General features: G+C 37.6%; 2 protein-coding genes across 3 annotated transcripts; both read left to right on the forward strand.

Moving 5' to 3' along the window:
* The first annotated feature begins 155 nt into the window (after positions 1 to 155).
* On the forward strand, positions 156 to 6,258 carry LOC114517732 (DNA primase small subunit-like). The gene is made up of 12 exons (XM_028537543.1): positions 156 to 835; positions 1,347 to 1,507; positions 1,633 to 1,739; positions 1,941 to 2,014; positions 2,847 to 2,983; positions 3,302 to 3,360; positions 3,679 to 3,874; positions 4,212 to 4,338; positions 4,541 to 4,610; positions 4,944 to 5,026; positions 5,329 to 5,436; positions 6,045 to 6,258. The coding sequence occupies exons 1-12, from the start codon at positions 709 to 711 to the stop codon at positions 6,062 to 6,064; spliced, it is 1,269 nt and encodes a 422-aa protein (XP_028393344.1). The 5' UTR covers positions 156 to 708; the 3' UTR covers positions 6,065 to 6,258.
* A 2,562-nt stretch (positions 6,259 to 8,820) lies between these two features.
* On the forward strand, positions 8,821 to 26,800 carry LOC114517500. 2 transcript variants are annotated; one of them, XM_028537256.1, is made up of 21 exons: positions 8,821 to 9,017; positions 16,365 to 20,167; positions 20,366 to 20,489; positions 20,657 to 20,741; positions 20,815 to 20,964; positions 21,115 to 21,251; positions 21,553 to 21,706; positions 21,936 to 22,090; positions 22,262 to 22,615; positions 22,782 to 23,025; positions 23,440 to 23,636; positions 23,751 to 23,827; positions 23,918 to 23,955; positions 24,055 to 24,130; positions 24,355 to 24,492; positions 24,654 to 24,784; positions 24,903 to 25,058; positions 25,159 to 25,308; positions 25,692 to 25,869; positions 25,965 to 26,061; positions 26,133 to 26,800. In XM_028537256.1, exons 2-21 carry the CDS (start codon positions 17,466 to 17,468, stop codon positions 26,217 to 26,219), a joined length of 5,430 nt encoding a protein of 1,809 aa, XP_028393057.1. In that variant the 5' UTR covers positions 8,821 to 9,017; positions 16,365 to 17,465; the 3' UTR covers positions 26,220 to 26,800. The 2 variants fall into 2 exon arrangements, with proteins under 2 accessions (XP_028393057.1, XP_028393056.1); XM_028537255.1 differs by lacking the exon at positions 8,821 to 9,017 and adding an exon at positions 10,156 to 10,372.
* Positions 26,801 to 26,845: the final 45 nt, after the last annotated feature.

Genomic DNA, 26,845 nt, shown 5'->3' on the forward strand with positions numbered 1-26,845 from the left:
GGAAAAAAGGTGGCTGCACTTTTGCTGTAATTTCCGGTAATGCTACGATTGGTCGAAATAACAAAGAGCTTTGTAAGGGCTTTGTATTAATGCTTTTTTATTTACTTGCAATGAGTTTGTTTGTATATACAAACTTCCTCCGCCGTGGAAATAATTCTCAATGGTTATGCTTTCATAAATATCGCGTAACTAATCTCGTTACTCTTGTTCCTGTACTGTAATAATATGGTAGTAACTCGGCATCTTATATTGTGGTCGCTTTATCAGATTTAACCCCTGCTTAAACCTTGAAAGATCAGTTGGCTAAAAGATCAAAGTGTTCTTTCTTCCACACTCTAAAAGTCAAGCGAAAAAAATGAAAGTTATTTACAATTTCTGTCCACAGTTATCTCCGTAATGTTACGTCACTACGCCCTCAGGAATGTACCCAAAAATTCACTAATATGTGAAAAAAATGTTTAATTGGTCCGGTGTCCTAAAGGTGTAACGGATTACTTGATAGCGCATGCATTTTTTCCTTATTTATCCCCTTTTTCTACAAAAAAAACACTCAAAAATGTTGTGAAAAATGCGTACTATGCACAGTTATCTCACAGAGTTCACTGATCTCATCCAAATTTTGTGCGAGGAGTGCCCGCGTGGACGATATGACGTCATATCCGCGCTAGGCGTCGCGGGAAGATTAAAGCGCGGGAACTTGTGAACAAAATGGCTGAACAAGAAGGATCGCAAAATTCTCAATATAACCAAAATGATTTACCAGAATTACTAAAGCAATACTACAAACGAGTATTTCCCTATAAATTGTATTATCAGTGGCTCAGTTATGGCGAGGGTAAGACATGTATCATATGAATTTAATATTGAAAATAGATACCATGTATTAACTCTAAGGGAGTATTATATTTAAATAATATAGAGGAATCTCGAGAGGAATTATATTCGTTTGTTAAGAAATCTTGGTTAATGACATTATTGGCAAATTCATAAGATATCTTAAGAAAGGCACGTACATATAGAAAGATGTGTGCAAAAGAGGTGTGTCTTGTCCCTTGGGGTTTGGGGGAGGTCTCAGGTAGCAGGTTAGGCGCCTAAGGGCACAGTAATATTTTAGCGCATCCATAATTTTGGCTGATATGGAGGGAATAGATTATTAAATCTTAAGTGTTACTTTAACTGTAATTACTTCCATATCAACATAATATTTGTTCGCTATGGTTCAAAATGATTATGAACTAGAGCTTGTGTTCAGAAAACCCTATAGCATGCAAAATTTACTGCAATTTTTAAATCAACAAGCCTTGCAGATTTCACTCTTAAAACTCTTTATATATTTATTTTCACAGCTGGTCGTTCAAGATATTTTGCCCATCGTGAGTTTTCTTTCACTCTGAAAGATGATATCTACATCCGATATCAATCATTTACTGATCAAAATGACATGGAGAAAGAAATTCAAAAAAGATGCCCTCATAAGATTGATATTGGTGCTGTCTTTTCTCTGAAGGTACACTAAGGAATTACTGCAAGCAATTTGTACTTGAACCAAATTATGAACAATTTGAGCCAAACTATTTTATTGTTAGTGATTATTTTTTGATAAACTTATTTATTTTTATATCTATTTTCAAGCCTAAAGATAACAAATTGTCAAAAGCAAGCAATTTCCGCGCAGAAGAAAGAGAACTGGTTTTTGATATTGATATGACGGATTACGATGAAGTCAGAACATGTTGTTCGTACGTTTACAAATTAAATATTTTTTGCATGATATATATATATATACCCGTTAGCTTAAAAATTTAAATAACTGCTCTATACGTCTTTCCTGCACTGATATGTTAAATCATCTGCCCTTAGTCTGAACAAAATGCTAAATTTTGGCACTTCTGGGTGCATTGTGCCAACTATTGGGTCAATTTGTAATTTTTATCTTCCAGGGGAGCAGCTATCTGCCAGAGATGTTGGCCATTTATGAAGATTGCGATGAGAATTGTTGATAGGGCATTAAAAGGTGTGAAATAGTTTTCTCTGAAAATTTAACCAAACCCCATCTTGTAGTAAAATGTGGTATGACCATCTCTCTAATATGACCATCTCTCTAATATGACCATCTCTCTAATATGACCATCTCTCTAATATGACCATTTCTCTAATATGACCATCACTCTAATATGACCATTTCTCTAATATGACCATCACTCTAATATGACTATCTCTCTAATATGACCATCTCTCTAATATGACCATCTCTCTAATATGACCATCTCTCTAATATGACCACCTCTTAAATATGACCATCACTCTAATATGACTATCTCTCTAATATGACCACCTCGCTAATATGACCATTTCTATAATATGACCATTTCTCTAATATGACCATCACTCTAACATGGCCATTTCTCTAATATGACCAGCTCTCTAATATGACCATCTGTCTAATATGACCATCTCCCTAATATGACCATCTTTCTTATATGACCATCTCTCTAATATGTCCATCTCTCTGATATGACCACCTCTCTAATATGACCATCCCTCTAATATGACCATCCCTCTAATATGACCATCCCTCTAATATGACCATCCCTCTAATATGACCATCCCTCTAATATGACCATCCCTCTAATATGACCATCACTCTAATATGACCATCACTCTAATATGACCATCCCTCTAATATGACCATCCCTCTAATATGACCATCTCTCTAATATGACCATCTCTCTAATTTGACCATCTCCCTAATATGGCCATCTCTCTAATTATGTGACCATCACTCTAATATGACATCTCTCTAATTCATCCACCAAATTAATGTTATTTTCGTTTCTTTTATTTAGAGGACTTTGGGTTTGAACATCGTCTTTGGGTATACAGTGGTCGCCGAGGCGTTCATTGTTGGGTTTGTGATGAAACTGCTCGGAAGTTATCCCAGGGTGCAAGGTCGGCCATTGCAGAGTATCTCAGTGTTATAAAGGTTTGTGACCATTCTTATTCAAAACATTTGGGATGGATTCTACATGCAGTACATCTTGACATCTCTCAACATTCACATTTCTTTTATTACCCTGGTGGCTGTATATAGTATACTCTACCTTGGTGATAAAAAGTTAGTCAAGGTCAAATATACTGGTATATGGTGTTCTCTACCTTGGTGATAAAAAATTAGTCAAGGTCAAATATACTGGTATATGGTATACTCAACCTTGGTGATAAAAAGTTTAAAGTCAACTGTACAGATGTATTTAATTCAAAAGTATTACCAACAGCCTTCGTTTGGCTTTTTTTCAACAAGGGAGGAGAGAATCAAGTGAAAAAGGTTCATTTTTCATCAAAGCTTCATCCTTCACTAAAGTAAGCATTGTTTTCAATATTCTTGACTTTCTGTAACAATAAAAATTAGCGAGGACACGTTTTTATTCCACGACTTCTTATCTGAGAGTTTGAGTTTTGGTTTAAGCTTTGAAGCAAACAGTTTGGCAAAAATTTCATGTCATAGTTTTTTTCCCATGGTTAAATGAATTACAATGGACTTATAGACAATCAGTTTATTTACTTTTTCCCTTGTTGTCTTAAATGTATTCTTTTTTACCACCTACTTTTTCTTGTGATTTCTCTTCTCAAAAAAACTCGGGTTTTTTTGCAATGAAAATTGAAAATTCTGATTTTTAGCCGAGCATTAAGAATATTGGAAAAGTATTTTCCGTCGCTGATGTTGAAAGACCAAGACATTTTATCAAATGAGGAATCCTGGAAGAACGTTTTAGCGTTGGTCCCTATGGAAACGACCCAAAATAAACTCGAGGAATCCTGGAAAAAACAGGATAGAACATCCACGCAGAGATGGGAAGAATTGGAAATTGAATTGGTAATGTATTTTTTAATATTTAACTATCAATACTGCAATACTTCTTTTACCCGCGAAGTTGTCTGGCGTTTGACAGAGTGAAATGAAATTTCGTTTCCTCCTAATTATATAGAAATTTGATATGTTTTAAGATAATTCTCATTAGATTCTAATTTAGAACATTCTATCATTCTAATTCAAATTAGAAGATTCCTTATCCTTTTTAGTTAGATCGTTATCCTACAGTAATTAAGAGAACTTTTATTATAAAGATTCTTATCCTAATTATAGTAAGATTCTAATGCTAATACGTAAGATTGAATCCAATTAATGCACGATTCTAATTGCAATTCATCAGGGTAGTGGGATGAAGAAATATCGTGAGGAAATCATGTTCCAATATTGCTACCCAAGACTTGATGTCAATGTTACGAAAGGACTTAATCATTTGCTCAAAAGTCCGTTTTGCATTCACCCTAAAACAGGTATGTATAGTGCACTGTTGTACATGCAGAATTCCTGCCGTTGATAAAGCTTGTGTTGTAAGTTTTAGCATAGAAACAAGTCGTTTTGCACTACAGTTGTGTCCATTATTCTTCACAACACAGTAACAGTTTCAATGAAATCCTTCCAATTACTGATATTTCGAAACTATACTATAACCTTAATTTTCTCCATATTTCACAGGACGGGTCTGCGTTCCTATTGATATCGACAAAGTTGATAGCTTTGATCCTTTTGAAGTACCCACAATAAGGTGATTATAATATATCCATTGAAGATATTCGCTATCAGTTCCGTGCAGTCATTGATCATGTCTGAAAGTATTACTTTTGTTGCGTATTCTCCTTGTTCTTTCTGTTCACACGATCCAGTTTTTGTCGGGTCCAACTCACTTCTGATGGATGTTTTATAGTCTGATGACTTACAATGTATGTGGGCAGCAAATCAGCTGAAACCAATACAGTACTATTTTATCAACAGCAGACTACATTCCTTTCGCGAGAAGTGCATTGGATGCGTTAAAATTGGGTTGTGTGAACGGACCTTTACTAAGCGTGATACCAGACTCTCTCTCTCTTTTTTCTAGCGAACTTTGTCAGGAAATTGACGACACCGGCAAAAACACGCCGATTAATGAAAGCCAACAATCTGAATCTCAGACATCCAAAGGTTAGATTTAAAAATGTTTTTATCCTCTGTTTTAGTAATCCTGTAAAGGAACACGCTTTCTAACTGGCTGCATGGTAATCAGTAACCAGGCATTGTTGTACATGTGTTACAAAGTACTAGTTAATTGATGCATGACAATTAAGGCACTGTTTAGCAACAACCAATCAGACATGGCCTTTCAATTGGTACGGGCTAGCTCTCTTGTTTTAACGTTTTTTCAACATCCGAAAGTTAAAACTATGTCTTTGAACTCTACCACTGAACAACGTCTTTTACTTGAGAATTTCTTCGATACAATTTAGGATACAAGAGCGCTTTACTGGAAAGCAGCATGAAAGTTTTCGAGAAATTCTTGCAAAAACTCGCCGTGGAAAACCAGAGACGGAACAGGGACAAGAGAAAGGAAAACGGTATAATTTCAAGCTCTCCTTCATACAAAGGCATGCCCTAGCTAGCTTAATCTTCATGTTCGCTTAATTTGATGTCTTATTTTCATGCGGTTTTTCGCTGTGGTTTTGCATGTTTGATTCATTCTACAAGGTTAATTACTGTGGCTATGATAGAGAACAAACACCTTTACCAGCGGAAGGTTGATGAAATATAGGAAAAAGCATGCTCCAAAAAACAATATTTTGCATGTACTCAAGTTACGGGTTACAGAAACTAAAAATTCCTGGCGATCTTTCCACTTTATTTCAAAATAAATTATATTTAATTCGACTTTGAAATGTTAATAAAAGTCAAAAAATCACCGCGAATTGTTGTATTGTTTTATATAATTAACTTATAATCTTGAGTTTACAAAGTGTCGTTATCCGTTTTCTTCCAATACAGAGAACAAACTGAGTTGATTTATTCCGCAAACTTTATCCTGTAACCATGCCAACTTGTCTATTGCGTGATCGACAGCTTGCATGATGAAAATAATTATTTGTGCAAATATTTTGAAAAAAGGTGGCGGTAATTACAAACCATCTATATACTATAATTGATTCTCGTTCTTTATTTTACTCTGTAGAGAAGACGACGGAATGGTGAATATTTATTTCACATGCAATAAGAACGTTCCAAGTGAGAAGATAAGTTCATATATCATGTTTGGTCTATTGTGAAATATTGAAGAAACTAGAAAGTGATTTTACATCCACTTTACTCATGAAAATTGAGGACATTCTCGAATATTTGATTGACATTGGTTAAGACGTTGAAATTGGAATGTGATAATAGGAATTTCTGGGATATATCATAAACTTGAATATTCTATTTTCAAAGGCTTAAAAATCTTTTATTCTGCGTTTTGGACAATGTCAAATGGGTGAACTTTAATGAAAATTATTAGTGATTTACTTCATAACAAAGCAGCCAATTTTGACTCAAAAATAGCGACCTTTTCAAGAGTCATTTTTGACCAAAACGTAAAAGATTTGCCTTAGGAATGTTAAGGCAAGACATTTCTTTTGGTCGTTTTCCCCGGCTGTTTTTTTAGACATTGAAAAATACAAACAAATTGGCCAAATATGGCCATTAGTTATAGCCATTTCCTAAAGCTGGCGAAAAGCGCTCAAGAGTGAAAGTGCAATAATGCTTTTAGCGGGTCTTCAAAGAAGAATTAAGATAATGGATCGATGGTATCTGCAAACCACGATGTATTGTCTCTCCCCGGATTCGACCATTTTAAAAGACTCAGCTCTTTCTTGTTCTATTAAAAAGATTAAATGAGGAAGTATATTGTTAGGACTTCAAAGGCATATATGAAGCGTGGGAGTTATTATATTCAAAACTGAATTAGTGTTTCAACTATAGATCTAAATACATGCCCATTTACACTATGCGATTTCTCGTATACGATTCTTTCTCTGGCGAAGGTGAACGTTTGAACACATGTACAAACATGACACTTTAAATCTCACCCTGAACAATATAAATGAACATTCTGGGCCCTTTTTTGAGAGCATAGGCCCTCTTTTGCATACGTCAAAATGATAATTGCATACAACTTATCGTGTGGTCTAAATAGGCCTTAATAAGTCATGCAAGCAGAACTCACGAAAATGATACAAAAAAAGACTTTTAAATGCTATAAAAATGCGAAGAGGTCACTAAATAGATTATATAGGGAACGTATTTTTAGAATGAACCGTTTATAATCGAGATTTCACAAGTGTTGCTACGTAGGTGTACTACAATCATATAAAGATAAAAAACGTTAATTGCATTTTACCAAAAAAATGGAAGCTATTATATTTGCATAACGCAGCACGATTCTTTCGTCGCATGTGAAAATATCAAACGCTGTAATTCGTGTTTGTTGAATTTGTCCATTTCAATTGAGTAAAGAGTTTCTGAATAAGGAATATACCTGGTGCCTAACGGTCTAGTCGTTCCATACCAGACACGGAACTTGCTATGATGCAAGATTGCCATTCTTTGCTTCGACGTCATCAAATTATAGGAAGAGCATGTTTCGAATTCTCAAAAGGCACGCAATTATTTTCATGACACAACACTTGTTGCGAATTGCCGCCCGTTAAATGACATCGTAGGCCACTTCAAACTAAACGCAACGATCAGCATTTAACCTTTAAGGTCTAATCGGCGGTGGCGCAAGCGACTTTGCTACTCAAAGCTGACACGAGCAGATATCGTGTAATCTTTTGAGAACATTCTGGCATCCAAAAATTTCATTTCCGGTGTTTTGAACCCACACATAGAAAAGCCAAGGTCATTCTTTTAAACCTCGGTGATATACGTCATTTACCTTCAGAATCAAGGCGGGTACGTTTTGTGTTTTTGGCAGCATTCAATATTGCTCAGTCGCCTGATATTTTCGGCGTCAAATGATTACATACAATAACTGAATAACGGCTTTATGCCAAACATGCAATGTCAAGCTCGTTGCATTATAAAACGACAAAGCTACGCTGTTGTGGTTTGTCGACATCATAACGAGGTTTTTGCACGGACAAGAAAACCACATTAAAAAAGCTCGTGCTCTGTCATATTTTGTTGCCTCCTAGGCATGTTTTGTGGATGAATATTGTTACAGAAAGACAACAGTGTTTACTTGCAATTTCTCTGAACGTTTAACGGGTCTTTAACCAGCTATATTATTCTGCACACGTCCAAATTCATATTTAACCTTAAGGGTCATGCAGTTTAAAGCTTAATGCCACTTGCAGAAGCTCTTTATCGGAAAAATGAACTTGATATATTGAGCTAATTTAATTTTGGCCGGATTTGGCCTCGGTGTTAATGGGAAAATAAGTTTATCGAAAACATCAAATATCATGGATGATTCATCTATAATTTTATATGATAGCGGGTCTCATATTGTTTTTCAAGCAGTTGTTTAGAGTAAGGCTTATAGAAATTCTTGAGTATTTTTCGTTGAAACTCGTTCTTATCAAGCATTGAATGGCTTCAAATGAATATTGAAAGCAACAGATTGTGACTTTTGACTTTTGAATGATAAATTCTGGGCTTGGCCGTGTTAGCTATTGTTTTGAAATGCAATTCCCAGTAGGAATAATAGAAAACTAGCTTGCCAAGAATAAGCAAAGAGTTCTTCTCGCTGACTTAGCTAGTGGGATTTCCTATCTTTTGCAATTTCGCCCAATTTTGCGGCGGAAGTGCGTTAAACGGTCTACCGTGAGCCCTTTGGCCACCAACAAAGAACCACTTGATAATTTCTATAGGAACGTATGATCACGCATAGCTAATAAGATGAAAAAAAGTTCACCCACTTGAAAATTATCTCAGGCTTTATTTATTGATGCCTGTTCGTCGCGTAAACATCGCTTCCCTTTCAAGATGGTTTTAAACGACACGATGGAACTTTGTCAGTTAGTATGAATCGAGGAATCGTGAAAATCACTTAGCCAGGATAATTGTTGTTATCGCGAGATAAGCAATGTTGTCAGGGGATATAATCAGTACAGGTGTACCCAGCGTCTATACGACAATCAATAACATAGATGACACAAGAAACAAGGTAAATATTTATCGTTTATTACATTCTTTGTGCCATTTGACTATACAGTAATATTTCACTATCATTTGACGAGTCTGCTGCCGTATTACGGTCGATTTCGAACGGAAATTTTATCGTTAGACAAAAATTACGACAGGACGAACAAGCATGTGTATGCATTATGGATTATTCATTGTGTGCAAAGTATAAATATTGCCACGAAGATTTGTCCCGGTAGACATCGATTCTTACGACTCTTAATCCTTTGTTATTAAATATAAACATTTATTTATTCGAGTTTATTAAATTCGGCTCATGTTATGAATAATTTGCCCAGAATAACGATGTTAAACTTAGCAACATTCAAACGTAATTATATATTCTTTCACCAAACCAAGACAGCTATATCAATGCTGTGCCCAGTATTGAAGAGCAAATATACGATAGAAACAAAGTTATTGCTTCTAGTGCTAGTTCAAAGCCTTCTGTTCCGAGATTAGCTCGCTCTTTGCTAAAAAAATGTAGGCTTGTCTCAAAAAAATATAGTGGTTTTGAGGGCATTTTGTAAACAAACTTTGCAAAGCCCTATCAGGCTATCTTCCCTTTCCTCTGTACCGTTGTGAAGGTTTATAATAATTAGGTCATTCATAGTAATTCCAAGTCTCGTGTCATCAAGTTATCACTGAATGTTTTAAAATGATAGCTTTCAACACTGAAGTAAACCAGCAGGGGAGACCGAAAAGATCTGTTTTGTTCTTTTTAGCCGTTAATTTTCCTAAAAAGGAAATACATTGCTTAGTTATACATGCAATTATACAACCATGTACCTCGGCCTATCTTTTTGGTTGTACCTCGATTATTTCGCCTCTCATTTCGTCTACGGTTGAGCAGAAAATGTTTATACCAGGAGAGATCATGTTATAGTCCTTGTTATCAATCACTCATCGTCTGTGTATGGATTTTGCAGACGTTTCTATAGCGAAATACAACTGTGTTCTCCCGATACGAGGCGCCGAGGTCCACATGCGAGACCTGAGTTACTCTACGTAAATGTTTGCGGGTAATGTTTGGCAAAAATATTTTCTACCTAGATTATGTCAAATTCAAATGATTTATGTAAATTACTGCACAATGATTTCGCGTCATGCTGTGCCTCCGATGTAGCCGTCAATTCGTTTGTTGACACTCCGTACTTGATCATTTCTGACCGTCTTCGTGAAGAATTTTCACGCTGCCAACAAAACTGCCAAATTGAATAAGTGTGTTCCTAAGTTCATCACCTTTTGTCGTTGGATATCAGTCTAAACCTCGTACGAGAAAAGCAGTTTCTTAGCGATCGTAGAATTCAAGGATTCGTAAATAGAACTATAGGAAAGGTAAGCGCTTTTCCACAACATTGGAGTCTATTTTGTTCCTTTTCGCTCCGTATATTCTAACCTGCTTATCGGGTCCTTAAAGCTCAGCTTGTAAAAGCTCACGTTAGAAGCGAACAGTTTGGTTATAAAAGCGAATCATTTCATAATTATTCGTTTTTTTGTTGTTAGTACGGGTCGTATTGTTATGATATAGCTGGACTATGCTATAGTATTTAAAATGTAAATATGATATCCGGTCATGATGAAAAGCTGGCGGGTTACGCTTCCCATTGCCATATGCGAGGAACGATTTAGGCAGAGATAGACAAAGCAGATTGTGTTGAAATCTTTGGCTTAAATGCCACTTCTGTTAAACCTTATGTCAAGGGTCAGTAATTATGTGAACTTAAATAGAAATTGGCGACAATTCGGCTGGCCGTTCAATGATATTTGCTCAACCGTGCATGCATTGATGAAATCTAGCTGTGACAAACTATGTTCACTGGCACCTTTCCTTCGTCTTCAATTGCACTAAAGCAATATAAGTAAACTCTATGTCTGTGATTATAGCTATACCGTACAGTTCTAGTCTAACTGAGCAAAATCTCAGGATATTATCAGGAAATATCAATTTATCCCAATCGAATTTAAAGGTCTCTATCCATATACAAAGCCTTTGGCGCTGTGTTTGTACTCAATCCTGGAGGAAACAAAGCGGTCGTTTTCAAAGCGCACAAAAACTCCATAAATGTATAATTTGGAATTATAGCACTTCGTGCAATGTTCAGGACCCCCTGAGTCCACCTTATTAAAGCCTAGCTTTGACTCTGCTTGTGTTAAGGCCAGCTGCATTGGCGCGGTTGTCTTTACAACACAATTTGCATGTTAGCTGTTTGGCCCAGTGTGGTAAGGATTGCAACAGTGAATACAATCCTCTGGCACTGCGAGGTCAAATCCCTCATAACCAATGATACATTCAAAATGAGTAAAATACTTTGTATCGCTTCTGGGTATTTTTGGTATAATTGAGTGTTTGGGTGACCTAAGAGCTATTATGGAGGTAATTATAACCATATATTTCTCCTTGTAATTTTGTACTTGTGAATTAATAATAGTGTGTTAGGGTATCAGGGCATATCCAATCTTGTGGGATTTTAATGCATAACGCCTAATATCTGTTCATTTCAGGTCTAATTTTGGCTTTTTGCCAGATTCTACTTCTGCATTGCGGCAAAAAATCTCGTGCTTTTTTCCCTGTACCCTGGCTGAGCTAGTTTATGAACTTTGTTTTTTTTGCATGTTCGTCTTTGTTACTTTCAATGTAAGAGAGATTTAGTTCCTCGTCTTAATATTCTCACACAGATATTTGCTTTATCGTCGAATTATTACTAATTGCTTATTCATTAATTTGCTATTCTTTGGCCACAGAATCCTACAAACTCAGTTAAAAGTAATAGTGCATGACTAGGTTATTCTGGTTAAGTATAATCTGTAGTCTGTACATCGTTTCTATTTATTTTTCGTGTTAATTTCGGTCCTAGTTTCTTACTCCAATGTTTGGCGCCAAAACTGTGTCTAGAGCGTTAAACTAAAGTCAAATATCACAGCTTACTGTTAAACTATATAATTTGTTGTTTATCGTAAATATACTAAATTGTGCCAAATATATAACGATGTTATCATTAACACTTCATACAATGTATATTCAAAACATTAAGATGAATAACTGCGAATGAATATGTAACGATTAGGCAATGAAAACGATAACTATTGTCTTTTCATACAAAGCAAAGGCAATATTGTTCAAGTATCACATTCAAATGAATTGAAGTGCTTTGTTTTCTGTTCGTATTCTTTCTCGTAGGCCACATTATCTACGTTTTCTTCTTAGACCGAGGACATATTTAAACAATCATCTAAAATGGGTCTAGCTAGCCCTGCTGGGAAATTATTTTACGTGTATTTTACGAAAATATTAATTAAATTTTCGTTTTGTATATACCCTGCACTAAACCAGCGGGCTCTCAATATTTATTAACACCTAGTTTAATACAATGCTCGGACTATTTTGGAGAGCATTGCGAGAAAAAAAACAGCAGACACCGACATAACAATATCAAATTGAGTGTTATTAGGAAATTACTCTAGAGCCGTTATCAGCAATAACATTTATTGAAGATTCTCACAATTGCATGTTTAATGAAATAATTGTTAAATCTTTTGTCCTGGTACACCTGAAGTAATTAGATTGCATGCATACCTGAATAAAAGTAATATAGCTATTACTGCTGAGAGCCATAGTGCGCTATATAAATATATATATACGTCCTCTGACAAGACCTGATCATTGGCTAACTTGCGATAATGGTTGTCGTCTTGGGTACCTGGCCTAGAGAGCCATGCATGAAATCACTGTCATCCTCTCTCCAGACGCTATCTATACTTAGTCTTAGAAATTTTCCTTCAGCTTAAGTACCTGGGGCTTCCTCATTGATAACGTTACTTTTCCTGATCAATTTAGCACTGGTCGTCTAAATGCTTTGAAAGAAATTTCGAATTTTCCCCTCCAGGCTTACGACACAGTGAGCTATATTAGTTGTATCATTGAGTGGCTTCCTTCCTTTCAGCCTACCAAAGACCGACCTTTGTATCCTTACATGACTTAACTATTGGCCCAATAAAAAGTTCACTTGATCAGATCTCGTGGCCATAAAAATATACTCTGTAAATAAAAGAACTTCTTATGTGCCAATCTTTGAAAAAAGGATGGTATATGTGTCATGAATAATTACTTTTCAGCATGTCATAGTTTTCAAACACGTCATTCAATAAACAAAGAGCTTTTTCGAATTTTATGCAAATTCATTTATCTCAAAGGATGTGCAGACCTCACCCAGCCAAAGATGACTAGATTATAACAGCTGTCTTGGCCATAAATATATATAATTTAGTCCGAACCAGCTCCAAGAAATTTAGTATATCTCAGAAAGGAAGACGATATGTTGTTTGTTGGTTTGCCGAAGAAAATTCTAGACATAATAAAGCTTTATTTATGGCCGTCGCCTTGGGTGAGCTGGGCTTTTTATTTCAAAATATTTATAATATAATATCTGATATTGGTTTTCACCTCTGAGGCTATACGTATATTTAGCTATGTAGATATCTCGTTATATTTTTCAGCCAGTTTTAATAATTTTTAGTCAGTTTTAACGGGGACTAGATTCTTTATATATCCTTTATGACTTCTTACATTGGCAATTGAGATAAACTCGTAAGGTTTGTTTGGAAAAAGAAAATTTAGTGTTAAGAGGAGACATGTTTTAGTTCGACGCATGTCTTTTCCACTTCAGAGTTAACGTTTTCACCAGCTTTTCACGAAAAATTTCACCCCAAACAAAAATCTTTCCTAGTTATTGTACAAGTCATTGGATAAAGGTGCACAGTTGCTAATAATTATAAACTTCTCCATGTTTGACATTTTTTCATTCACACAATTGAATAAAACGCCAAACTCCAGGAGGAAGTCGCTTGCGAAATTAAGAGCAAGCTCGTCGGTGAAGTGGAAAACAGGGCTTAATATAGAAACTTTCATCATAAACAGTGCAAAAGTCACGAGCTTATCAGCTACGAAAAACTGACCAAATACGACAATATATGCATGTTACCATAGATTCAGTTGCCACGATGGTCAGAAAGAATGTCGAACGAAGCCGTATGTTTAAAAGCGGGGGATGAATCATGAATTTCCTGCCCAACTTTGCCCGAGTGGGAAGTTCTACGCAATATTAATAATGATTCTAAACTTCGCTTGTTTGCCTTAGAGTAACCAAATTTAATGATGACTGCATGTCATGCAATACTTGTCGGCCTCTTTCTATTGTTAAGTCAAGGTTTATTGCGTGAAAATATTTATCAGATGAGCTTCATATATATATTTATTGTACAAACAACTGAAATTTTTTTATTCATTAGTGCACTCAATTTAATCTAATCGTATTGCGCTTGGTATACATAACTTCTCAATATCTCTGTTCCCATGCAACGCCACATCTTATTTCTACTGTGTCAGTGACGCAACTACAACGCCTCCTATTCTGAAGTTACTGTAAAGTTATTGAAATTAAGCCAATATCTGTGAAACACCCTGATAAAGTGCACTTTGGTCTTTGTGATTTCTTGAGTGCTATCGTCAAAGGGCTTATCGTAAATTGCTTATCAAAATTTGCAGCATTTCGATAGAATCTAGACGGTAAGTTTATTCAACAATTTAGACTGCTGTGTGTGGTTGAGGATTCGTCATGTAATGAAAACACATGTAACGAGAGCGCTCTAATTTGTGCTAATTAGTATATTTGTTACACACCAAATTATCACACTAATTGTGCCGAGAATGGTGCATGTACATTTATTTTTAATTAACGACGCCATCTCGATATTTTTCAATCAAACCATATCCACCGGCTAATGTATCTTTGCTATCAGAATTGTTTTGACAGCTCTATAAGGTGATTGGCTTTCATATTTTTGTAGATACACAATATTACATACCCCCAACTGTTGAAGCAATTGTTCGAAAATGAAAACGTCTATTTCTGTATTTTGAGCAAGACAAACATGTCATTACTCTATTTTGTTTAGTTTTTATTAACGCTGAGCGGACATGTTGTGCTTTTATTTTGATCTAAGAGATTCTCCCTTGGCATTACTGTTTCATTTCCTGCGGGGATTTACACCACTTACCTGAAATGGCTCATGCTAGCATCGTAATTAATGTTTTGAAATACTTCCACAAGAATCTCATGTTATGATTCAGCGTGTTCTGAAGACACACTGGACGTTTCTGCCCTTTACAATACGAAAGTCTTTCAATTTTAAAACAGGCATTATGAATGAAAGTCTTTTGAGGCTTATAGGCAAGGGAAACTACTAGTCTAAAACACGTCACCTGTTGAAATATTCACAAGAGTAACTGGCAGGTGGGATAGATGGGTAAATCCATAAAAACAGAAGCAGCATCGTTTTTGCATGCAGATGAATTTCACAATTAGTTACAACATACATCTATTGTTTTCTTTTGACGAATGACGTATGCAACGTCAATCATCTTGGAATATTTCATATGTGCTTGCTTGTTTGGTATTATTATTCCGTTGTCTGTATATCATATGGTAGAAACAAAGTTATAACCCAGATTCATTATGATAAATGGAAGTAAATTCAACATAAAATTAAATTATAGAGCAAGATGGTGTCTTTGACGAGAATGATCTTTCACTCTTTTGACATCTTTTTAATTGAGCATAATTGTCTTAGATAAATATTTGTTCTTGCAAGTAATCTGATATCGTAAGCTATTCATGTGGGTTGCGCTGAAACAAGCCAGGGAGATTAGCGAAAGATTAAATAAATATTCCTCCACATTTCATGGAGTATAACTGTTATAGAAGGAATTGTAAGTATTGAATGCCACTCGTGAATCAAATTACGCTATAGTGTTTTAGCGAAGTTCTCAAACAGCTTCGCATGACGGTAAACAGAGTGCAACGCTACATGTAGTCTGTTTCATGGAAACGCTACTCGTTCTGTCTTTGCGGATTAGTTGAAGGGAAGCTTTAGAAGCAGCGAAAATACGTTTATATCCAATGATCTGATCTTGGACTTCAGAAGAAGAGTGTCTAATTTTCCTTAATTCATTTTGCAAAAGACGAGGAATGCTCTGGTCGCAAAACAATGAGATTCGAGTCACTGAGTGGTCCAATGACACTTGCTGAGCCATTGAACGACCGTTTGCATTAATCCCTTGCAACTCCCAAGCTGAGTGGTAGTGATAGCTGCCAGGAATTTCCTCTCATCCGGCATCAATATCCTCCACTCTTGTTAAAAATCTTGCTTTTCAATCTATTAATTTACCTTTTAACTCAGCATTTTCTAACGGTCTTTTTACGTGGTAATTAATTGAAGGCAAGTTCTTAGGCTTAGGTCGATCTAATCCTTCCTTCTTTTGGTCTTTTAGGATCCGTTTGACGTGGAAAACGAGCGCCATCATGGATTCCCACGTAACACCAACACCGCTGCAAATGTCGTAGTTTTACCTTCGCACAACAAGTGGAACTGCTTTAGCATTCCCGATCGAAAAACCGTCGTAGGATCACGCGACACGATGAATACAGCGACGATCAATACCGTATTCAACGAAAGAGTCGCGGATTATCCTGCCCAAACAGGTAGGACAGCTACAAATGATTCCACGAGAAACATCAGCGGCTTTCGTAGGCTGACCTTGCGAGAGAAGCTCGCGAAACAGAGATCCGAGAAAGAAAACGAGTCAAAGAACGATGGTAATACCCGCGAACGAGCGCATTTAACGAAAGCAAGCTTGGTAGAAGCATCAACGTCATCGCCCAGGCAGTCGAAGAGCAACAGAAACGAGTCAGTCTACGGAAATTAAGAGCAAGGCGGAAGGATCACCTCGTTTGACAAAAGCAACAAGTTTTGGAGGTGCCTCGACCTGGTCGACTAGTAATCACAAACCGGTGTCGAGGAGTCAGTCTAATAATGATGCGATTACTGAAGAAAGAACTGTGTTTGGTTTTAAGGTATTGAAAGGAGGACTTCAGAGTTCACCATCGCAAAATACGAGGAATTCTGAATCTACACGACCTGGAAGGACAGCAAATAGCTACAGCGCAAATAACAGACTCAGAAGCAAAGGAAATACATTTTTTTATACGCCAAGGAATAATCGAGGCTCTGAGACAAATTCCGCGGTCAAAATCCAGCCAGAACGAAGAGTTAGCGTGGAAATTCAAGAAAATTTTGTAAGTAGTGATAAGAAAGTCAGGGAAACGATTCCAATGTTTATAGTGGAAGAACAGTCGAAGAAGAGGAGAAATTGAGTAAAAACTCTGACAGTAAACACACTAGCGAAGATGAAGTATTTTGTGTGAGTAAAGAAATCGAAGTAAAAAACGTCGAGGGGAAAACGGAAAAACTGCTTATTCGAGCCGAGTCTCTACGTGAAGGTAAATCGCGGCTCGAGGAATTTCGGGAGAAGCAAAAACGTGGAACGCTGACGAGGTCGTTGACCAATCCTGATTTTGAACAAGGCGAGAACATGGCGCCTGTAAAGGACAGGAATATCAGTGAAAGTTTAGAGCAAATTAGGAAGAGAATTCGTGAAAGAAGACGGAAGAAAGGGCAGTTAAAGAAATCGCAATCAATGCCGGAAACTGAGTCGCCTCCGAAGATGGAGGATGAGGAATCTTCGAATGATTCCAAGGAAATGAAACAGAACGAAGGTAGGACGAGTATAGAAATTGAAGATAGAGTAAATGCTAAGGAAGTTGAACTGAAAAAGGGTGGAAGAGAAGACTCAAATTTGAATGCATTAGAATACTTAGAAATTGAAGAAAACAGCACCGTGAGATCCAGCGAAACTCATGGGAATAAAATAGCGGGGGATACGAGATGTAAGGATGTGATAGAGAAGGATACAAAGTGTGAAGATGTGGTAGAAAAGGATACAAGGTGTGAAGATGTGGTAGAAAAGGATACAAGGTGTGAAGATGTGGTAGAAAAGGATACAAGGTGTGAAGATGTAGTAGAAAAGGATACAAGGTGTGAAGATGTGGTAGAAAAGGATACAAGGTGTGAAGATGTGATAGAGAAGGGACTCGGTATGAATGATGTATTAAAAGCGAATGATGAAGATGATTGTAAAAATAAAGAAAACAGAGAACTTAAGGTTGATATTGATATAAAAACGACAGAGAAGGAGGCTTCAGAAGGAAAGAAAATGGAACTGAAAGAAATACTATCGTTTAAGCAAGAAAGTGAACTACGGAAAGAACCAACGGATGTTAAAACTGAAATCTCAACAAGCCTGTCGAAGGCGGGAGAGCAAAGTATACCAGACGTTAAGAAACCCACAAAGAGAGACAGAAGGAGGCGAGAACGATATCAGCGTTCAAAAACCATGGACGCTATCATGTTTAACGAAATATCGCTTGACGCCCGACGGGAAATGGGTCACAAAGGAGAGGACACAGGTAACGAAACTGTAGCGATGCCTTCGGTGTCGGAAATCAAGAAGCGGTTCTTAGAAGCGGACACTGGAGGTTCTAAGGCGCCCGAACTTGGTTTGTTTTTCGCTGGAAAAACCTCGCAGAGCAAAACCCCAGGAAGCGGTTCAACGAAGGATGACTCCGGCAGAAGTAAAGTGAAATCAGAGGCTCGCTCCAGAAGATATCTCTCACGGAGTCAAACGCTCGCACCTGGAACGACATTTCAGCAAAACCTTGCGAAACAAGAGGATGATAAAACAAACCTATCGAAGAATGCCATTGAAAGCAAAACAAAAACAACCGAAGATAAGATACCGCTGTCCCGTAGTCGCACGCTGCCCGGGTATACTGCGGACGAATCAGAATTGAAAGAAAACGAGAATTCTTCGAAGAAAGAGATTTCGGAAACCGGGCGACGACCGCCTTTGCGCCGCCATACATTCTGCTCGGAAACCAGTTTTACTGTAAGTCGTCACAATCCAGTGAAATCTCCCGAATCTGTCGAGGCATTGCGAGAGAAGTTCTCCAAAGGTGGAGCACCCCCTGTCTTTGATTTAGCCACTTCGGGCAAGGGAAACACCACGTCTAATACTCGAAATGATCGTGAGGATTACCAGAAAATTCGTCGAAGAGTTGTTAGTGAAAGCAGCATTGAAGAAAAGTCCGTTGATGGGTTATCATCACATCGTCCTACGAGACAAAATTCGGAGAAAAATCAACAGGAAAGACAGAAATTTCTTGACAAGTTTCTCGCGAAAGATGATGAAGTCAAGAAATCCGCGGAACTCGAAGATGAAACAAGTAAAACAGATGTGGAAACGAAGACGGACGCCAGCGTCCAGACGTCAAAATATGGGAAAAAGGACAAGGAAGAGAAATTATCAGTTTTGAAAATCAGAAAATTGTTTCTTGGGCAGGCTTCGCACGAGAAGAAGACGAAACTTAGAGAGAGACGAGCCAAGACGATCGCTGGCGGGGAAAGTCGGGAGATTATGAAAGAGATTAATAAATTTGTTGTGAAACCTGATATTTATGTGAACAGCACAAGTCAAGAAGAGAACAGAGACGGAAATCATGAGAGAAGACGCCGCAGTAGTGACTTGAACCCCGACTCTTACCTGTCGTCAAAACCGTCATCACCGGAGGAAACTGGAAATGATGCTGTTTTTGACGAGGCGAAATCTTCCGAAGTTCAACCAGAAACTACTTCAAAAGAAACAAAGACACCTTTAAAACCAAAAAAATCCGCGTTGAAACCCAGGATACGAATGAGTGTCAGCGAATCGGACTTAACCGGAAAGTTTTCCTCAAACGAAGTAAACACAAATCAAGATGAAGATGAAGATGAAGAGATCGACTCGAAAACTCCAACAGACTCTAGTGTTTCTCCCGTTACCTCTCCGCGTCGGCGAAGCGGTAGTGAATCTGATATGAATACCGAAGACCAGTTTGGTAAGAAACAAAACTTGGATGACTATCTTACCAGCGCTATAAACACCCTGACTGAGAGTCCCAAATCCCAAAGATCAACACCACCACGAGGTTCGCCGGCAAAAGGGAAGTTTAAAGCCAGTAAAAGCTTTGATAAAGGCGACGCGATCGAACACTTGAATGTTGTGGAGACCAACCTGAGTTTGCATTCCTGGTCCACGTCGGATTTGGACAAGATCTTTCACAGTGGGGATAGTCCGAGCGCCAGTCAAATGGACTTAACCAGCACAGACTTTGATGAAATATCTGGCAGCACAACCAGGTTTGTTTACTTTATTTTTTTCTTTCGTCTTGCATTTTCGTAGTACTGAGGAGAATAACCGAATCAGCTTGCATTTAAATTTGAGGAAAAACGGAAACGAGTTACTCTTGTTCAAAATTTCATGCAGTGGCTGACAGTTTCAACAACTTTGTAATCTATTTGTTTGAAGTTTGCCTAATTATTTGTTGTTATTTCAAGGTTACAGTCATTGACTGAAGGCAGAACCAAAGTAAGGCCAAAGAGAACCAGCTCCAAATCATTGAATCCCATGAAATCTTTGATGGAAAGAACTGACGTGAGGACACACACGGAAGAACCCCAGGTATGTTAAGGGATCCGGAGGTATTGTGAGGTACCCAGAGGTGTATACATACACTATGAATCCAGGTACAATTTTCTGAACAACCATAATCAAATATATCGCTTTGAGACAAATACTTTTAATGAAGATTTAAGCTGTAATTTATTTGTCATGCTTTTGTTTACCAGACGGATGAAAACAAGCAAGCATCTGGGTTTGAGAAGGCAAAGAAACGAAGTAATCCCAGAAAGAAACGATCTCAGTTAGAGCCTTGTAAGTGTCAATAGATACAACAGAATTTTTCCATAATTTTTCATTTTTTGATCAATTTTTCTTCTCTGGACAGGGCGACGCCATACTTTGGATCCTGTGGCTTTGGCCGCACTTGCAGGTCGTGAAGATTTCTCCAGAGTATCTCTGAGAAAGACGAAAGGACCTGGAAAGGAGAAGGATGAATATGACGGAAGCTTGCCTGTGATGTTGATCCAAATCAAAGGTAAAATCTTCAGCGCAGCAGTCATTTCTGAATAACTGTCGAGCAACGCAGCTCACAGCTTACCTTTTCCCCTCATGGCTAAGATTTACATGGATAAGATATGGTGAACTCGTGTTCATTTTAACCAGGAATGTTTGATACGATGTTTAGGTCGTCGCCAGGTGCAGACTCGTCTCGTCGAGCCCAGTCTGTCTTCACTCAACACTGGAGATTGCTTTATTTTGGTTACGCCAAAAGAACTGTTTTGTTGGATCGGACAACACGCTAATACCATTGAGAAAGCGAAGGTAAAGACAAACTTCGGCCACTATCGTGGCCTGGGGTTAGCGAGAAGAGTCCTGGGCCGAGTTCACTGTATATTACCACTTCTCTACCTAACAAACGATGTTGACAATTCCCGCGAAAATTTGCCGAGCTTATAGTTAATAAGTGTACCGTATGGTAAATAAGGTGAAGTTGAATACAATACATGCATGAGTTTAAGTCGGGAAATGTAAAGCTTTTTACTGAATGGAAAGAAAGTTGAGGTTACAAGATAAATTCTAATTTTCGCCCAATATTTATTGTGATTTGTCGTATGTTCTTCAGGCTGTAGAGATCTCATCCAAGATCCAGAAACGAGGTGATATGAACTGTAAGACAGGAGATGTGTTGTATATTGACGAGGCCAAACAAGGAAACAGTCTCGCTTACCGGAAATTTTGTAAAATATTGGAAGGTGACACAGATTTTCCGATTGAAGGCGAGTACTGCGGTGCACCGTACGGAATCCCTATTTTATTGCCATTTAATTGTTATCTGGATGAAGCCACCGAGCGACTCAAATCCCATAGTTAAAGATTTAGAAATTCACTGAAAGTGATTAAAAATTTTTATTGAGTGCAAACTAGAAGCTGTTACCTCATTCAGAGACCGAGATCTCCAGAACTCAGTAAATCTCAGTAACAGGGTCGTCTTCGTTTTATATTTAGACGAAAAGTTGTGTACTCAAGACGAAATTTATGAACGAGAAGTGATCTCCACAAACAAAGTCTATAAACTTCAGGAAGGCGATCCACCTCATCTAATCCCTATCACAGAAATATGTGGTTATATGCCAAGAATTGCAATATTGAACACAAAGGAGGTAAAAACTGTCTGATTATATAAAACACATTGTGTCGTGTCCTACAATTATTGTATCGTGTCCTACATTTTTGTGTCGTGTCCTACAATTATCTAAATCCAAATGGTAGTTTGATGGTGTCTCAAGGTATTCTTCATCGGAATTGTTTTTCATTCAAAATATCTCTCTCAGGTATTCATATTTGATTTTGGATCGGAACTGTACGTGTGGACTGGCCAGCAATCGTTATCCAACAAAAGAAAAGTAGCATTTCATTTAGCGGAAATGCTTTACAAACAAAAGTTCGCTTATGAGGGTGACGTCAGCCCCATCGACCCAAGGCGACCCATGAAAGGAACCCAGTCCTCTCAGCAGATATATCACGACGCTGATGGCAAGGAACGAGGCAGACCCACCTGGACGTTGTTTGCAAGACTTCACGAGAAAGCAGAGACGTTACTGTTCCGAGAGAAGTTTTTTGATTGGCCAGATCCGACAAAGATTATCAAGATGAAAGGTCACGTGAGCAGTGGAGAGGTTCCAGAGGTATGCACGTCATCTTAGCACCAGTTGAAATAAGATTCAATTCAGTTCAATTCTGTCATCCATTTGTGTTTAAATGTCGATAAAACTGACTATGCAAAGTACTGTGGTAAATGAATCTCTTTAAACTTCCACTTTTGTTTAACAAACTTTCTTCCAAATTTTTTAGCGTCCTCCCGCAATCGAGCTGAAACCATGTGATCCCACTGAGATGCAAAAACCTGCAAGTGATTTGGAGCCTGCCATTTTAGAGTCGACAAACCTTGGTCGAGGTTTGGGAACTCCAAACGTTGAGGTGAACGGCGAGGTGAAAGAGGGAGACTTGGTAACGACTCTTGGGATGACAGTTTGGCTTGTCAGCCAAAATAAACATTTTGTTCTACCGAAAACAAGCGAAGGACATTTTCATTCAGGTTGGTTTAACACCTTGTAAACTGAACTGAACTGAACTAGGCTGGGCTGAGCTGAACTGAACTGAACTGAACTGAACTGAACTGAACTGAACTGAACTGAACTGAACTGAACTGAACTGAACTGAACTGAACTGAACTGAACTGAACTGAACTGGACTGAACTGAACTGAACTGAACTGAACTGAACTGAACTGAACTGAACTGAACTGAGCTGAGCTGAGCTGAGCTGAGCTGAGCTGAGCTGAGCTGAGCTGAGCTGAACTGAACTGAACTGGACTGGACTGGACTGGACTGGACTGGACTGAAATGAACTGAACTGAACTGAACTAAACAGAAGTTTATTGGAGTGAAGTGAACTGTATATTATATGCATATTATTCAAGATATGACTGATACAATTATCTAATATTCTAGGTGATGGTTACGTCATACGCTGGGTGTATTTTGTCGCGAAGAACCGGGTGGTTCGAGATAAACGTGGTCGTATACGTCCGCTGACTGGCAGACAACGCTGTGCATATTTCTTCTGGCAAGGTAACGAATGCAGTGTGAATGAGAAGGGAGCAGCCGCTATCATGGCTGTTGAGCTTGATCAAGAACACGGACCACAGGTAGGCTGGGACTAGTTTGTTGCCTAGAAATTGCGTCATGACGTCAGTTAGAACTGTAGCACATATTTCTATTACGAGAGGAACACACAATCTTAACACCGTCTTCATTTGCAGATACGCGTTGTAGAAGGCAAAGAACCTCCTCATTTCTTGAAGTTATTTGATGGAGCAATAGTCATCCATTCTGGAAAGTATGTTTCGTTTGGGCAATTTAGATTCTGCATAACGTTTTGTGTTGAAAGGTTGTGATAAATACCTAATCGTATACCATTTGCCTTCAGGAGAATCCGTGTGGGGGAGGAACAGGATGAATTTTCAGGTAAGGATACGGATGAGAGTTTAACTGTTCTCATTCAAACCTTCTCCTGTCAACCTCGCAAGGCCGCTGATATCTGTTCGTTCTTTTCTTTAAATGAAGATGACTCCACCATTCGAATGTACTGTGTTCGTAACGAAGATGTCTCTGAAGGATGTCTTGTTCAAGTTGAAAGAAGGTAAACAAGATTGGGGCGTTTTTACACTTGCAATTTCCGTTATGAATTTCGGTGCGATTTTCTTCTTTTAACTAAAGCATAAAATTAACTTTCGAAGGCAGATGTGCAAATCTGAAACCTATATATTACCTATATATATAACTTTGTGAAATATCCAGCACTATCGTATGTTATATTTTCGTGAAGTTTTACCACGAAATGTTTAACCCAATGTTTTGTTGCAGTGCCTCGTCTTTGCGATCAAGATCATCCTTCGTGGTCATTGATTCTGAACAGGGCAACATCTTCGTGTGGCATGGTTCTAAAGCCAACGAATATCACAGAACCTCTGCTACAAAAGCTGCTAATTTCATTAAAGAAAGGTACGAAGAATAAAGTGGATGTTAGGAGCGGATATCCCGTCATTTCTCTTGCATCCTAGTCATGTTTGAAAAGAGCATGTTTCGTTGTTCTTTTGGGGAATTTAGCACACAGCTTCAGTATCACTACACTCGGTAATTGTGGATCTTGTGAACTTTTCTAGACATCCTATAGAGATGAATTTGTCTGAGAACGCGTCCTTGACTATGATTGAAATCGAGGAGGGTCACGAGTCTGACTTGTTTTGGTCCACTATAGATGGAAAAAGAAGTGACTACATATCATTAGTAAGAGGTAAGAGAAGTTTGTTTTAAGGTTCTGGGAGTAAGACAGGATCATTAGGCAAGATACCAGTAATGCCACGGCAGAGATACTCATTTTAATTACGTCCTTTGTCTATCTTTCCTTCCAGATCCGTTAAACTACGATTTCTGTCCACGTTTGTTCCACATGAGTAGTGCCACAGGACCCTTTATATCCACAGAGATCCTTTGTCCCTCCAGATATCCCGGGAGAACCTGTCCGTTCCCAATCCTGCAAGATGACCTCTACTCTGCGTCCCAACCAGGTAAACAAGATGACAGTATTGCAATACTATTAATATTGTTGGTATAACTGGGGTAATATAATAATCTCACAAAGAACGAATCTTTTGTGCTATATTTTAGCAACGTTTTTCTATGATGTTGGAAATGAGGTTTATGTTTGGGAAGGCTGGATGCCGGCCGAAATCACGAAAGATAAAAGAGGATCTGCGAAAAGACGTTGGGATGAAGAAAGGAAACTCACCTTGCAGACAGCATTGTCTTATATTGAAAGTAAGTTGCACATTCAGCCCAAATTCTGGCCTAGTTTTTTAACTCAATTTTAGTAGACTTATTCTGGAAGAGGCACTCGGAACAAGCTTAAAATAAGTTGACAAATCCGCCAAGAAACATTGTTCTTTATTATTTCATTGTTTTTCACCGACTGCTCTGTTTTCCAGCGGAGATTTAGGGCTTTTAAACCTGGTGTTCAATGTTCATCATCGTAATTCATCATTCATTGGCGCGTTCATACCTTACTTTGTCTAGCAAAAAATCTTGATCTAGTGCTGACCTTGGGTCGAAAACCAGGCTTTAATTAAGTAGCGAAGCGGGACAGATTGATTGCATTTCTTATTATGTAGGTATCTTATAGCAAATTATTTTGTTTCTTCTAGAAGCCAATGGTAGAATAAAGAAAGGTTTCGTAGTTCAAGCTGGTCTGGAACCATCATCCTTCACAACTCATTTTCCATTTTGGAAAAGAAATCAAACGATCGCTGAAATACAAAAGAAAGAGAGAAAAAATTATTTCGAAAGAAAGTCCGTCGAAGAAGCTCTAGAGGCCTTTGAAAAGTGCGTTTCTTCTTACTGTTTTTTGTTGAACGAATTTTCTTTTAATTTGTATGTCTCCTTCATTCTAACATCCTTGAATATTTTTAAATTTTCAGGAAATATTATAGTTTACAAGAATTAACAAGTGACTGTCCTCCTGACGGAGTTGACCCATCAAAGCTTGAAACGTATTTGACTGATGAGGAATTTCAAGTATGATACATGTCTTATTCGTTTATTTGCTGTTTTGAATTATCACTCATTTTCTCATGTATGCCTTGTAGAAAATCTTCGAAATGTCACGTGAGTTGTTTAATAATCTACCCGGATGGAAACAGGATATATTGAAGAAGGCGTTGGGATTATTCTGAACCGCCGCTTGTGTATGCACTCTGTGTACCATTGTAAACATAGTTGTACCTACAAATACCTAGGTGTACACATTATTACCTGGATTGATCGATGTTCGATGTGCCTAGTTCATGGTTACTACTCCTAGACGTACCCATATGTACTCCAAGTACCCATAAAAGTCCCAAATGTCATAAAAGTCCCAAATAAAATATATTAAATAAACTTTATATAATTGATTTAAATAATAATCTTGAACATACTATATAAATATATGTTAAAGCGTGAATCTAAAAAATAACGGTTAATATAGAGATTGTGTACATAAAATTAAGGTTCTTACCATCATTTAATATCATTTTCTGGATATTTAATAATGTAAATGAATGTTAGTTTATGTTCTTAACCGTGAAATTTTAGATTTCAAGAGGAATATAACAAGAATTGTTTATTTTAGTTTCATTAGGATTTAGGTATTAACATTTTATAGAAAATTACCTAGAACCATAGTTTCTGTTAGAATGGAATGTGTATTTGAATGCACACCGTAGTGGTTTCAAATAATCTATAATAGCCTGTATTTATATGTATAATTTTGCGGGTGTAAATTATTTTAATATTTATGGTAAAAAAATACATAATTTAA

This window comes from Dendronephthya gigantea, unplaced genomic scaffold, assembly GCF_004324835.1.
Source record: "Dendronephthya gigantea isolate DGI-Jeju-01 unplaced genomic scaffold, DenGig_1.0 000009F, whole genome shotgun sequence".
NCBI lineage: Eukaryota > Metazoa > Cnidaria > Anthozoa > Malacalcyonacea > Nephtheidae > Dendronephthya > Dendronephthya gigantea.

Bases quoted from the DNA above. Each gene is read 5' to 3' on its own strand.
- LOC114517732 (XM_028537543.1), top strand. From the start codon at position 709: ATGGCTGAACAAGAAGGATCGCAAAATTCTCAATATAACCAAAATGAT. The intron at 3,361-3,678 runs GTAAGCATTGTT...TCTGATTTTTAG, and splicing joins AAGCTTCATCCTTCACTAAA to CCGAGCATTAAGAATATTGG. The intron at 4,611-4,943 runs GTGATTATAATA...TCTTTTTTCTAG, and splicing joins TTTGAAGTACCCACAATAAG to CGAACTTTGTCAGGAAATTG.
- LOC114517500 (XM_028537256.1), top strand. From the start codon at position 17,466: ATGGCGCCTGTAAAGGACAGGAATATCAGTGAAAGTTTAGAGCAAATT. The intron at 20,490-20,656 runs GTATGTTAAGGG...TTTGTTTACCAG, and splicing joins CACACACGGAAGAACCCCAG to ACGGATGAAAACAAGCAAGC. The intron at 23,637-23,750 runs GTAGGCTGGGAC...CTTCATTTGCAG, and splicing joins ATCAAGAACACGGACCACAG to ATACGCGTTGTAGAAGGCAA.